Raw genomic sequence first — 14,384 nt, forward strand, 5'->3', positions numbered from 1 at the left:
TTGGCTGCAGTTGTAAGGTTTTGGAAATGTTTTCATTCATTACTTTATGCAAATTAGGTACAGTGTTAATACAGCAAGTATTAAGAACATTTATATGTGTATCCCTAACCCATATCTTTTACAAGTTGATTTATAGAGTTTTTTCTAAGCTTCATGATGCTTTTATCCTTTTGAAAAATTTAAATTATTTTTTGAGATATGACCGGTCAAAGTTGGGCCGCATAATAAGTTCTATATGGGAAGGGAAAACTAAAAAAGCTAAAAAAATACTATTTTGTTTAAAATCTATCTCCTCCTACATTTTTCAAGCAATCTTCTTCAAACTTTCACAGTCTAATCTTTATACAATAACAGAAAATGTTACTTTGGATTTGAAAAATATTTTAATTTTTTTTAATTATAAAAATTCATATTAAAAGTTTTTTTCTTTAATATAAGAAACATTCTCTGAAAATTTTAAGAAGATTGCTTGAAAAATGAAGGAGATAGATTTTTAGTGAAATTTAAAGTTTCTGAGAAAGTTGACCCGAAAAATTTGCCGTCCATACGTTTGTATCAGAAAATTTTAACAAAAAAAATATCTCAAAATTAAACAATATTTTTGATTTCTGTGAAAACCAGCTTGTAGTTTGTACTTAAAGCTTTCATATAAAAGCCAAAGTTAATTTTTGTAAAAAAATTGTTGAACCACCCTATGTCCTTAATCTTAACTAGTTTTAAAAATTTGAAACTTTTAAGAAAATATATTATGATCATACTATTTTATTGTGAATGGTTTAAGGGTTTGTAAGCATTTTAAGAAAACATAAAACCTGTAATTATAACTGCAACAGTATGATAACCATAATAAGTATGTAAAAATTTAAATAAATAGTCAAATTATAACTTCTAAAAGACTTAAAATATGTTGTAGTTGATGTTAAGTTAAATAAATACTATACATAGTTCTATTTGAATATGAGTTACCTGATAAAGAAAAAATTTTAAAGTGAAATATCAAAAAAAAAATTGTTATAACTTATGACACAAAACATTTTTTATTTGAAATTTACTAATTAGTTATAATTCAAGAGAACTAATACAATTATGATAAAAATTGCTTTTTGTACATATTATAACTACTTTAAAAGTCCCATGCACTGCATCTGTTGAAATTGTCAATATCTTGCTGTACTAAGTGTAATAAGCTGTACTTTTTATATTTTAGTTTTTATATAATAACTAACTTGAATTAAAAAAAAATTGTTAGAATTGTGATCATTTTACCTATCTGGTAATAACTGGAGTTTGAAACTTTAGGCAAAAAACTTTAAATTTTGAACATTTTTTATATGTAAAACAATAACCAATAAAAAAGTTAGATAATATTATAAATAACTATTTTTTATGACAATAAATATTCAGAGTTTTATTTGTTATAGAAGATTGCTGTACCTTCCTATACTTTTTTACTTTTAAAATGATTTTTTATCTTAAGTAAATTTTTCTACTAAGAAGAAGCAAAAAAGTTTGTATTTTGAAAAAGCTTGAAAAAACTTTAAAAAAACTAGTGGTAAACCTGTATTAGTTTTTAAATAGTAATCATTAATTCAGCTGTATACAATTTTTCTAGGTGCAAATCAAAAAAAAGCTAAAAAATGCAGTATTTAAAACATATTATATTTCAGAAAATGAAAATAAGTCTTAGTTTAATTTTTTAAACTTAAAAATTACTTGTTTAAACATGTGGTTCACTGAAAGTCTTTTTTTTAAAGTAAAAAATAATTAACTAAAAAATAATGTTATTATAATCTAATGTAGTGGTCTTTGACTTTTTTAAAGCTATATACACTAAATAATAAAAAAAAATCTGTTTACAATAGAAAAAAAAAAGTAATTGAATTTTTTTTTTGTGTTTAAGTGTCTTAATATAAAAATAATGTGTTAAAAACGCTTAACTTGTGCTATAATTAGCTTTTTATTACAGAAAAATACAAAACCGAGTATGACAGTTATTTAAAAATATTTTTTCACCTTGCAATTTTTTCTTTGCACAGTAGAATAACTTTTATGCACACTAGTATGCACAGATGTACATTGTTAAGACCACTGCTCTAGACTAAGAACTCAACTCTAGACTGTTTTAAGGAACTAAGAACTTAAAGTACTAAATAACATGTTATCACTTTATTTAATTAGAAAAATGTTAATCTATCTTTTTTCAGTTTCTTTAACATGAAGTGATAGAAAATTGGAACTTTAAAATAAGAAAATTAAAAAATAATTTGTTTGTTATAACCCTTATTTTTAACACATAATATAGAAATTGTAATATTATATTTCAAATATCAATAAAAAACTCCTGCTGTTAGGAAAAAATAAATGAACTTTTTTGTTTTTGACAATTTTTGAAATTGAGTTTTTCATTGTTTTCCACAATTTTTGGTGGTGTTTTTATGTTTATTCAGTGCAATTAAGTCTAAATTGGTTTTAAATTATAATTTTTAAATCGTCAATCATTTAAATCAATAGTTTTTTAGTTGTTTGTTTTAATATTAACTGAAATTTCACAGTAGTAGTTTTAAAATAGTTCTCTGTGCTCATGGAAAAGAAATAACTTTATGTCAAAGATTATGATAAGCAATTCTTCATTTCTGTTTTCAAGCAATAAACTTCTAGCTAGAAGTAGACCTACAAATTCGATAAATTTTAGCCTTCATTTCAAAGTAAGTTCTTTGAATAAAAAATGTTAATATGTTTGGTTTTAATAATCAAAAAACAATTTAGTTGGATGAAAAACAGGACTCTATTCAACTAGGATCAAAAATAAACAAATTAAAAAGCGAAAACTCAAGTATAAAGTAAGGCTTTGATTTCGTAGATTTAAATACCATTTAAGTTCATTACAAAATTATATAGCTAAATTTAAAATAATTAAAAAATGCTTTCTCGAAGTAATTCTTACTATTCTATGATTTAGGTTTAAAAGCTTAAGTTTTTTAGAAATTTAGAAAATGTCCAACTACTTTTTAAAATTTATTTTTCTAGATAAATTGCTTTGTGGCATACAATTTTTGTGGCAGTATTTTATATTTGTTAGAATCTCATTTATTATACGTTTATTAAAAAATAATTGTAACATATTTGCATTACCAACTAAAATTTTTATAAACACTTTTTTTTAATTTTATTCTGCCAAAGTTTATAAAGGTAATGTATGTAATATTTACCTAATGTAGCAATACTTGATATAATTTTAATGAATTAAATTAGTTGATACTAATACTAAGAAAAATGATTATAATAAAGTAATTGTTTCAAAAAGTTTAAAGTTTTTGTTTATTCAATATAAAAATCGTGCTATAATTGTTTTATTCTAAAAACAATCTTTAAGAATATTTTAAGATTGATAAGTAAAAATTTTGAAAATTATTAAACATATCTATTAAATATCTAGTTAGATATTTTGTTTATAGATATACTTTTTATTTTTATTATTATTTTATTTAAACTTAACAAATAAACTCAAGCAATTTCGCTACACAAAGTTTTAAAACTGTAAACTTTTATCAATAAATGATGTTCAGTAAAGTTTAAGTTGTTGTGAATAAACATGTTACTAAATAAAATATCTTGTACAAAAACAAAAATAAAAACTTTAGTTTTTGTTTATAAATAAAGCTTTTAAATAAAGTTTTTTTTTTTAAAATTTTAGTTTTAAATACTAAATTCAAATTAATCAACTGCCTATATATAAATGCTGTAATTAAGTTAAAAATTAATAACTTGGTTTATGAATATTTTCTGTAAGGTAAGAATTGTATCATTTTATAGAAAAAAAAAGTTTTTAAATGTTAACTAAAGTTTCATTTCAGAAAAAGAGAAAGTTTACAAAACAATTTTGATGCTCTTACTCAAGTATGTCTTAGCTATCATAGTAAGTTTAAACACTAAGGATTATTTTTTAATACTAGGTTTTTACCATATTTTAATTTTCAAGTCTTTCTAGTGTTTTTAGTTTGTGCCAAATTTAGTTCTTATTAGTTGTAATTTTTTAAACAACATACATTAATGAATGATGAAATTCTTTCTTATTGTATAATACCATATTTTATATTCATGCTAAGTTTTTTATATACTTTTGCAAACAGACAAAAATAAAATGACTGCTGAAAATATTGAAGAAAGAAGAGAAATACAAAAACAACTTAGTTATCTAGTGGGAAAAACGACAAAACACCCTGTACAAGTCTCTTCATTCGGTTCCACTTCAAACGGCTTTGGTGATAAAAGTTCAGATTTTGATTTGTGTGCAATAAGCCATCAAAAAATTAAATTTAATAAAGTTAGTTAGTTTAAAATACCTTGCATACTTTTTGTTTATTTTTTCAAGTAATATAATTGCATGTAGATATTTTACATTCCCTTTTTTAGAGTTTTGACTTTTCGTATAATTTTATTGAGACTTAGTTTTGCAGTTGAGAGTAGCGCATTTTATGAGAAAGAGTAGGCTGTTTAGTAACATAGAAGTTGTGTTTGCTCGCGTACCTATCATAAAGTTTGAGCATCGAAGTACAAAAATAGAAGGTGACTTATCCTTTTCAAACACGAATGTAAGTTATAAAAAAATAAAAAAGGCAGTATAATCTTCTAGCACAACATTTTTATTTGAACTTATATAACTCTTTTACATTGAAATTTTGCATATACACTTCTTCACCTGAGTATTTGTAAAAAAAGGTTATAGTATTTAATAAAAATTTGCAAAGTTTTTAATCTGAAATGATTTTCTACAAGCTAACATTTTATAAAACAATAACACTCGAAATACTGAAGAAAATAAAAAGTTTATTTTGTTGCATTTTTTTACCCAAAAATAAATGAATTTAACCTCTATTTGCATTTATCTTAAAAATCTTAATTTAAAAAGACCATTACAAATATTAGTGTATGAGAAATTGAATGTTTATAAATACTCAAAATATCTATTCAAAATTTTGATAGGCTCTTAGCAACACTTTTTTGCTGTACAAGTACTCACAAGCCGATGACAGAGTGGCTCCTCTGGTTTTTAGTGTGAAAAGGTTTGTTAAATCAAGCAATTTAGTTGGAGTTCCTGCTTACATATCTTCTTATGCTTACACTCTCATGGTCATTTATTTCCTGCAGCAACTTGAAAAGCCTGTGCTCCCTTCTCTTCAATCGGTCAGTTCGAATTGTTTAAGAGTTTATAGAAATATATGGTTTCTTACATAAGTAAAAAAGCACTTTGTATTCTTGTGAAATAGTATAAGTTATACAGTAAAAATGAATCATTTAAGTAAGTAGCTTTTCAACTAAATAAATGGTATATGTTTTGATACTTATAAAAATAATTGTATAAACTGTGTTTACATTATATTTATAGTTAGTTTGGTCTAGTAACTGTTTTATCATACTTAAATTTTAATTATTTTGTAATTTTCTATCAAGTAAAGCTTAAGGTCTGTAGATAGATTGAAAAAAATTTAAACAAATTATGTATATAATCCTTTCATAATGCAAAATAAATCTTACTCTGTTAATCAAATAACCATGTAAATAAAAATATTAAACAATTTATTTACAATTTCAAAACGTTTTATAAATTTTTCAAACAGTTACATTCATCTAAAGAGCGGCCTAAAAAACTATATGATGGCAACAACTTATGGTTTCAACACAATTTAGATTTGATGGTTAGTTGAATCAACTGTACTTAATACATTACAATGAACAATTCTAAAATTTCTTATTTTGTTTTTTACTTTGTACAACTGTTTAATTTTGTTTTACACGTTATAAAATGCAACGTGTAAACAGGTTTATCTTTAGTAGTTATGAATGTGTGTTATGTATTGAGGTACATTTTGTTTAGTAAACTTAAGTTTTGTATAAGTAAAAAGGATTACAACTTAAGTAGAGCTTACATTGTAATTGTAATCCTTAATTTTATCTTCGGTTAATTTTTAGTATTTGTAGAAAGTAAGCCAATTAAATTTCTGTGATTTAATATTAATACAAGTGTTGTACTTAAATTTTGTTAGCTAGTATAAGCTTTTAAGCACCATGTACAACACTTTTCGAAATTATAAGAAAAAATGTTGTTGGGTTTTAAAGGTTATTAAAAAAAAACATACATGTTTTATAGAAAACGAATTGGATGCACTACAAAACAAATAATCAAAATGTTGGTGAACTGTTAGTACAGTTTTTTGAATTTTACACAAAAGAATTTGACTACAAAAAGTACAGTGTCTGCATATCAACAACTACAAAGAAATACATTAATACAGTCAGTTGTTAAAGTGTATAATACTTCAGAGAAAGTATTTATTTTACCTATGATGTTAAAACTTATGTCTAGTATGTAACATTTATGATAATTTGAAAAAAAACAAAAGTCTCATATTAAATTGTTTTCCGCCTTAAAATTAAGTTTTCGAGTGCCTTACCAAAAGTGTTTTTTTTTTGTTTTTTTTTAAGCTTAAAACTGTAATTGTATAAACAAGCCATGTTGTTAGAACTTACAAGCAAGTGAGAAATGTTTTCAAATACGAGATCCATTTGAAAGAAAGAGAAATCTTTCAAGAGTTATGCCACATACAAATTTCAAACACATAATGAATTGTTTTGAAGAAGCTCATAAGTTTTTATCTACTGCCAAAAACATTAACGATATTGAGGTAATTTGGTTTATTTTATAAATTTTTTAACATAAAAGTTACTTATAAAGTGTTGTATTTTATTTTTAGAAATAATGTTGTGATTAGGATAGTGTAAAACATAACATGTGTATGCTTTGAAGTATACAGGTTGTTTGATATAAATTTTTTCAACTTAATTACATAAAACTGCTGTGTACTAAGTTGATGTTTTCGATGATGTCTGTATAATAAGTTGCACTATTTACGCCTTTTTTTTATACATTTCTGCATTAGTTATCAAAGGTTTAAGTGTATTGAAAAAATTCGCAAACTCCTTCGAATTCAATTTAACCTTCGATAGTTTTTTATTTTAAGCGTAAAGTTTATATAAAACACAATCACTACAGGCTTTATAGTATGTATTTTTATGTAAGTAGTACATAAAAAGGTTCAATTTAAGAATTAAATTTAAAAAAAGAAATAAAAAAAGGATGTTTTATTAGCAATATAAAAAAATAAATTTTTGTCATCTTAAAAAACTTCCAATGCTTTTTACTCTAAACTAAAGCTTAAATATTATTGTGAAAATTCCATAAATTTTTAATCAAACAGCATAAGTTTAAGTAGTATTAAAAAGTTTTGTCTACTTAGATTTTCTCTCAAATTACTTCATGTACACTAATAAAGTTATCACATTTTAATCTTATGAAACTTTCGACCAAAAAAATAATTTATATGATAGCTAAGTTCTATGTTCTAACACATATGGTAGCTAAGATAGGAAAAGCAGATAGAAACATAGCTTTTAAACCAGGGTTAAGCAGCCTTTTATGAGAAACGGGCAAGATTTACTGGAAAACCTCTCAGGCCACCGCTTATTTTAAAATAAATAAAATATTTATTTAGATTTGTAATGTACTAAACAAGAAAAAAAAGCACAAAATATGATTTTTTTTTAATGAAATACTTAAAATTTGAAGCTACTGCAACATTTACTTTGTAGCTAAAAAGAGTCAAACAGTTTTACTTGGCGTGTCCAACTTTTTTTGACTTTGTACTCTAATATTTAAAAATCAAAACAATAATATAAATATATTATTAATAAAAATTTTCAAGTCAAAACTTGCCTATATTTAATATATAACTAAATGCAAAAAATCATATTTTAATGGCAAATAAAAGTTTGTAAGAATTATAGTATAGTTAGTTTTATTTAATTTATTTTAAAAAGATGTGATAACTGTACTCTAAAAGTTTTAAGCTTTTGTTTAAAAAATTTTCAATAAAAATTTAAAAATGAACAGTTTTTATTGTAATCAGAAAATATTGTTTCAAGAAGCTTAAAAAAAACTTAAGTTTGTTTATTTAAATCACATTTTTTGCAGAAGTTCTTCCAATCATTAAAAAAATGAAGACACGATCAGCTCTGAACAAAAAGAAACAATAAACTCTGAACAAAAAAAACTTATACTTTTATTGATTATAGGAATTATTTTAGGCTTTTTAGTATAATCATTATCAGTTATTTATTGTTTTTAAGTTTATTGAACGTGTTTTGAAATATAAATAACATAGTTACTATTTTTAATTTGCAACAACGTCCTGAAATTTTCTAACTGAAATGTTCTAAATTGAATTTTTAACTGTTTTAATGTTTTTATGTACCTTGTATAAACTATTTGATATTAGGCAATAAAATAATTGTTAACTAAAATCAAAGTTTAGTAGTCATGTATATTTTAATTTTTTAGTTGAACTAGTTTTTGATAAATATGTATAAAAAAGAAATGCAAAGACTGCTATTTTGTTTTATTAATGATGTTAGATAAAAGCTTTTGAATTAAATTCTATGTTTTAAACCAATTTAAAAAATAAAACATTTATGGCTACTTATAACTTAGCTTGAAGCAAAATATGTTTAAAAGTCTAAGCTGCCAAAATATTTTTTTTTATAGTTTTCAGAAATAGTATTGTTTTAGATACTAACATGCAGGTTTAAAAAGATAATAATCTTTGTTCTAAACACTATTTCTGTGTAAAAGTTTTGAATGTTTTCAAAGTTAAGTTTTCGTTTATAAAAGTTGGTTTTTAAAGTTTTTTGGAATAATAAAACATGATGTACTACTATAAATAGAGATCTATTTAGCATCGTTATGCCTAGTTTTGTTTCACGAACTTTGAAGTAACAATTAAACTCAGATTTTATTAAAACAACAAAAAGTAAAGCACAAAAATGGGTCTTTTTGGCAAAACGGAAAAGCCGGACCCGCGTAAAAAAGCGCGGGAAATTTCAGCGGGATTCAGAAAGGAACAGAGGGGACTTCAGAGACAGATCTTGCAAATAGAAAGAGAAAAGAAGAAGGTTGAGATGGAACTGAAGAAGTTGGCCAAGCAAGGTGACAGGGACGCTTGCAGGATACTGGCGAAGGAAATTGTTCACACGAAGAAAGCCATTTCAAGAATTCAAACTTCGATTGCGCAACTCAAGTCGCTCGAATACCAAGTTTGTTTGATTCTAGAGTTGTACTGGTGTATTTATTATGTAGTAAATTTTTAAAACTAGTTTGATTAGCACAAGTTTTATTTTGATAAATAATCAGTTTATTTTTTCTAATAATAGCATAACAGTTTTTGACTTCCATTTACAAATTTAAACTTTTCGTTGCAAACTTGAGCAAAAAAGTTCAATTTATGTTCTATTTGTAGGGAAAGGTTGAAATAAAAAAAAACCCTAAATGCTTTTATAATTTCTGATTCTATTATTATTTTAAAATTTTATGGTTTATCAACCAGATAACTTTGTACCATTACAAATTTCTCATTATGTGGAAGACGTTATAAAGTGTTATGCTTGAGATTTTCGAATATAAGCATTTATTTTTATAAGTATAAAAATATAGCAAGACAGCTACTTGCTCAACTATGTTTAGTCTAAATATTTATTCTTTCTAGGTAAAGAACCAGGTTGCCATGGTAAAAGTGTCAGGGGCCTTTCAGCAGTCCACAGAAGTAATGAAGGCGATGCAGTCCCTGGTCAAAGTGGACACTATTCGCAACAACATGATGGCCATGAGTAAGGAACTGACCAAAATGGGCATGATGTCGGAAATGATGGAGGAAACGATGGACGATGTCCTTGAGGACGACGACCTTGACGACGAGGAAACCCAGACCGAAATTGACAAGGTCCTGGCCGAAATCACCCAGGGAGTTGTTGGAAGTTTGCCCCAAGCCGAAGACTCTGCCCTTCCTCAAGTTTCTGTGCCGGGGACTTCCCGCGTAGAAGAAGAAGAAAGCGAAAGTGAAGATGAAGACATGGAAAAGAGATTAGCCGCTTTGAGGGGTTAATGAGACGTAAACTGTTTTAATTTTCTATCTTAAAGTTATAATATTTGTACATTTTTCTATCTATTTTATTTGTGTTGAAACTCAAATCAAACGATCGAAAATATTTTTTTTTACTTAATTTAAAACTCTGTTTTTTAATAATTTATAGGTTTTATACATAGTTTTATTCTAAAGTTTTTATATTTTGTTTTGAAATTATGTTTACGGAAATAATTTTGATTAAAGTTTTTGAAATATTACGTGTAGTGTATAAAAATGAAGATGTCTTAAAAGTTTATAATTGTTTTAAGTTTTTCAAAACTTTAAAAAAAGTAAAATCAAAAGTTCATATAAAACTTTCTTATTTTAGATGCGTTTAATATGTCAAGTATTTTGATCTTTTTTGAGTTGTTTTTTTTGATAAATCTTAACATTTTTAAATCTTTAAATAAAAGTAAGTTGATTTCATTTTTAACATATGAACAACTTGTTCTATATAAATTGCCTTGAAAGTTATTTAATTATTTGAACCTCAAATTTACTAAGTTTTTTTAGAAAAAAAAGTTAAAGATACAAGAAGCTTTCAGAACTTTACTATTATTATCATTATTAAAAATAAAAAAATGCTTGAAATTTATCTACCTATATCTAAAACAAATTATTTTGAAACAGATTAGTTTGTATGTAAACAGCTTAGCTTTAGGTCTGCAAACTTTTAGTATAAATATAATATACTTTATGCAAAAATAAAGTAGAAAAAATTTTAACCCTACCTCTTTATATACTTTTAAAATCTTAAAGCTTTATTGTTTAGGAAATGATATAGTTGTTTAATAGTTTATTTGACCTAAGATATTTTTATATAGTTTCATTTTAACATTTTTGATAATGGAAGTTACATTACCAACTTGTTCGTCTAAAACTGACATAAGGTGTTTTAGCTTTAAAAGTCCTTATCTTATCAACTTATAAAATAACCTTTACTTAAAAATGAAACTTTACTTCTATATAACAATTTTCAACCAATACTTACTTGAGAATATATGTTGATTATTTTTAAACTATATTTTAAGTTTGTAATGGAAATAGTTTACTTAAAGTTTTATTTATAGTTTGAACTTTATGGGAGAGTTGAATATTTTTAAAACTTAAACATAGGCTCAAGTATGTATAAAAAATATAGTATAAATAATATTTTGAAGTGAACTTTAAAACTATATAGTCAAACAAACTTATTATAAACTTAAAATAATTCAAATAATGTTTTTTATATTGTTTTTAGAGCATTAAACTGTTAAATAAAATATTTTTGAAAGTTGGAAGAATTAATAAATATATCAGAAAAAACACTGTAAAAAGCTGACGATATAATAATGAGCTTATTTAAATCTTAAAGATAAAACGTGTTTTAAACTTTTTTGATACGCTAGAATAAAAGTTCATAAGATTTACAATACTTCTAAGCTTTGCATTTGGTATATTTAATTTAGTTAAGAACTTCTCAATATGCATGGTATTTTCACTTGTGCCTTGTTATTAACATAAGCATATTAATTTATTAATATAACCAATAATATTCATGCTATTTGTAAATACAAAAATTTTCAGGATTGCCACTCGGTCAGGAAAAATTTAAAAAAATGACAAAAGTCAGGAAAAAATGGGGGGTTTTGATAAAAAGTCAGGAAATTTTATAAAAGTTAAAAAAAAGTCAGATTTTGCAGTTTAAATTTACAGAATTCCTTGTACTCCAAAGCCTTCAAATGGTAAAAAATAATTAAAAGTCCTTTAAAGTCAGAAAAAAATCCAAAATTTTCCTAGAAATTTACATAAATATTTAATTTTATTTCCAATGCCTTCACCTGGTATAAATTAGTAAAATATCCTTTATAAAACTGCAAGCATTTTCTATTAGCATATTGAACAAGTACCCTACTTGAACAAGCAGATTTTGTAAGCTTTTTAGTATTGATGATCTGTAGCAAGGACACTTCCATAGTGAAACTGTGATATATACACAAAAGTTTATATAGCATAATTTTAGAATTAAAGTGTTTTTGGTTTAAATTATTGAGTTCTTTATAACTAAGCAGTTAGATTAGTATTTTATGTAACAAGTTAATATGTATACTTTACCTGTTTATAATTTTTCAAAGTTGTTTTAATTTATAAATTAAGTTATAAGAGAGGTATATGCCAAGATTAAGTTTACTTATTGTTTGTATTTTTTGTAGAGTAACTTAAGTTTTTAAAGTAAATGAGAGTATATTTATTTGTTACAAATTTTATACTAAATGATGAGAGGAAATATTTTATACAACAGATATATAGTTTACTTTTGTATGTCTTTTTTTTACAGTTACTTAAGTATATTCTTTTTTAATTGATTTTTATTTTAAGGATTTTATATTAAATAGTTTGGGTAGTACTTTATTAAACTAAGTGAAGAATTTATATAAGTAAAATTGATTTAGAAAAGTCAGGAAAATTTTAATAAAAAGTCAGGAAATTTTTCTCAGCTTGATTAGTGGCAACCATGAGTGTTATAATTATTCACAAATATTGCTGAGCATGAAATTTGAAGTTGAAACAAGAAAACGATTGTTAAGTTGGCATAGCAACATTAGCATCCAGGCAACTTTGCTTAATAGTTATAACTTATAAGCAAAGTTGCCATTATGGCATCGCATAAAAATTAATCTACCATGTTTTGAACAAAAAAAATTGTAAAGTGATTATTCTGAATTCTTTATTTCTGCAAAACTTGCATTAAAAACAAGTTGTTTATCCGCTTTAAAGTGGACATACTGTAGAGTATAGATATAACTTTTCTTTAACTAAAAAACAATCTTTGTTGGCCTCGTTAATTGCCATTTTCTAGATTTGCAAATTGAGCACAGTTCTAATTTAAGTGGTACTTTACATTGGTAGGGTTGCCACAAGGTCAGGAAAAGTCAGGAAATTAAATAAAAATTAGTAAAAAGTTAGATTTTGTCAGTTTGAATTTACAAAATTCCATATTTTCCAAAGCAAATGGTAAAAAATTAACTAAAAATGTCAGACTAAAATTTCAAAGTTTTTCTAGAAATTTACAAAACTATTGAGTTTTAATGCCTTCATCTAGTTTAAATGAATGAAATATTAACTGCGAAACTGCAGAATTTTTCTATTACCATATTGTACAACTACCCTACTTGAAATAGCAGTTTTTGTTAGCTTTTTAGTATTGATGATCTGTAGCAAGGACACTTTCCATACTTAAACTGTGAAAAATACACAAAAGTTTATATAGCATAATTTTCGAATCAAAGTGTTTTTTGTTTTAGTAGATAATTGAGGCAGCAAAATTGGAGGTAAAGATAAATGAATGCAAAAAGAAATGAAGCCCACAAGTTGTGGCTAGATTTAAAGAAAAAAAAGTTTTCGACAACTGTAGGGGCAAAAAATGAGAACGATTTAAATAAAATGAGGCAAATTGTTTTAACTGCCAAGAAAATGAAGCGGGATGCAGACCAGATGAAGTAAACAATATTTTCATTAGATGAAGAGGTTGAAGAGCTAACAAAGAAACGGAGATGTCTTTTCGTTTATTTAAATACATTTATATTAGAAAATGCTAAAAAAAATTGTCTTTTTTCAGACAAGCTGTGTTTATAAGGTAATAATACAAGTATTTTGCTTATAGAGCTGTTTAGTGCAAATACATCAATCATACACAGATCGTTCAATTGATGTAATGGAAGTCAGATGATTGAATTCAGCAAAAAAAAGCTGTTGTTTTAACCTGTATTAAAATAAGATTTAACGCTTTCTTTAGTTTCAGTTGTTGATTATGTATTTTAGAATAAGTTTAAATAAAGAGTAGTTTGATTTAGAAAAGTCAGGAAAATTTTAGTAAAAAGTCAGGAAGTTTTTCTCAGCTTGTTCTGTGGCAGCCCTGCATTGGGTTTTGTGGGTAATAATAGACCAAGTCATCTCGCTATTTTTCAGCTTAAACTTTTGTATTTATCTAAATAGAGTTGTCTGAGTACATTTTTTTAACTTAAAATTTTACTTATTTTGGCTATATAATATCTTAAAAATAACTTCAGTTGATCTATGTACTCTTCGGTTACATTTTGGTTGGTAGTTTTGGATTTATATACTCCTTTCAGCAAGTATTGTCCATTGAAATGGCATGCGGTATCTCTTCTGTAAATATAGAGTTTATCAATCAAAATAGATTTGTGTAGCACTTTTCGAATGTATGGTTCTATAATACTTTTAAATTAGTTAAGCAGCTATAAGTCAGTTTTATGTTATTTTGTAAAATGCTTTAACTGGAGCCTTTCTAAAAACATAAATTTACAAGTTTAAGATGATTTTAACAGGGTTACAAAAAGGAGGATGAAAGTGTATAACTTTTCTGCTTCT

At 24.9% G+C, this 14,384-nt stretch overlaps 2 protein-coding genes across 3 annotated transcripts; both read left to right on the forward strand.

The window, feature by feature from the left end:
• The first annotated feature begins 2,560 nt into the window (after positions 1 to 2,560).
• On the forward strand, positions 2,561 to 8,203 carry LOC145838622 (terminal uridylyltransferase 4-like). Of its 2 annotated transcripts, XM_082946245.1 has the most exons (10): positions 2,561 to 2,705; positions 2,767 to 2,840; positions 3,855 to 3,916; positions 4,131 to 4,324; positions 4,458 to 4,592; positions 4,984 to 5,184; positions 5,619 to 5,696; positions 6,149 to 6,292; positions 6,522 to 6,683; positions 8,030 to 8,203. In XM_082946245.1, exons 1-10 carry the CDS (start codon positions 2,601 to 2,603, stop codon positions 8,054 to 8,056), a joined length of 1,182 nt encoding a protein of 393 aa, XP_082802371.1. In that variant the 5' UTR covers positions 2,561 to 2,600; the 3' UTR covers positions 8,057 to 8,203. The 2 variants fall into 2 exon arrangements, with proteins under 2 accessions (XP_082802371.1, XP_082802372.1); XM_082946246.1 differs by lacking the exon at positions 2,767 to 2,840.
• A 576-nt stretch (positions 8,204 to 8,779) lies between these two features.
• LOC145838243 (charged multivesicular body protein 3-like) lies at positions 8,780 to 10,497 on the forward strand. The gene is made up of 2 exons (XM_082945807.1): positions 8,780 to 9,147; positions 9,597 to 10,497. The coding sequence occupies exons 1-2, from the start codon at positions 8,878 to 8,880 to the stop codon at positions 9,990 to 9,992; spliced, it is 666 nt and encodes a 221-aa protein (XP_082801933.1). The 5' UTR covers positions 8,780 to 8,877; the 3' UTR covers positions 9,993 to 10,497.
• Positions 10,498 to 14,384: the final 3,887 nt, after the last annotated feature.

The sequence above is a fragment of the Thalia democratica genome, chromosome 6 (assembly GCF_965202585.1).
Source record: "Thalia democratica chromosome 6, ktThaDemo2.hap1.1, whole genome shotgun sequence".
NCBI classification, from domain to species: Eukaryota; Metazoa; Chordata; class Thaliacea; order Salpida; family Salpidae; genus Thalia; species Thalia democratica.

What these genes read in the sequence shown, in the direction of transcription:
- LOC145838622 (XM_082946245.1), top strand. Translation starts at nt 2,601, where the DNA reads ATGTCAAAGATTATGATAAGCAATTCTTCATTTCTGTTTTCAAGCAAT. An exon ending in AGCGAAAACTCAAGTATAAA is followed by an intron (nt 2,841 to 3,854) that starts GTAAGGCTTTGA and finishes GTTTCATTTCAG; the next exon opens with AAAAAGAGAAAGTTTACAAA. An exon ending in AAAACATTAACGATATTGAG is followed by an intron (nt 6,684 to 8,029) that starts GTAATTTGGTTT and finishes CATTTTTTGCAG; the next exon opens with AAGTTCTTCCAATCATTAAA.
- LOC145838243 (XM_082945807.1), top strand. Translation starts at nt 8,878, where the DNA reads ATGGGTCTTTTTGGCAAAACGGAAAAGCCGGACCCGCGTAAAAAAGCG. An exon ending in TCAAGTCGCTCGAATACCAA is followed by an intron (nt 9,148 to 9,596) that starts GTTTGTTTGATT and finishes TATTCTTTCTAG; the next exon opens with GTAAAGAACCAGGTTGCCAT.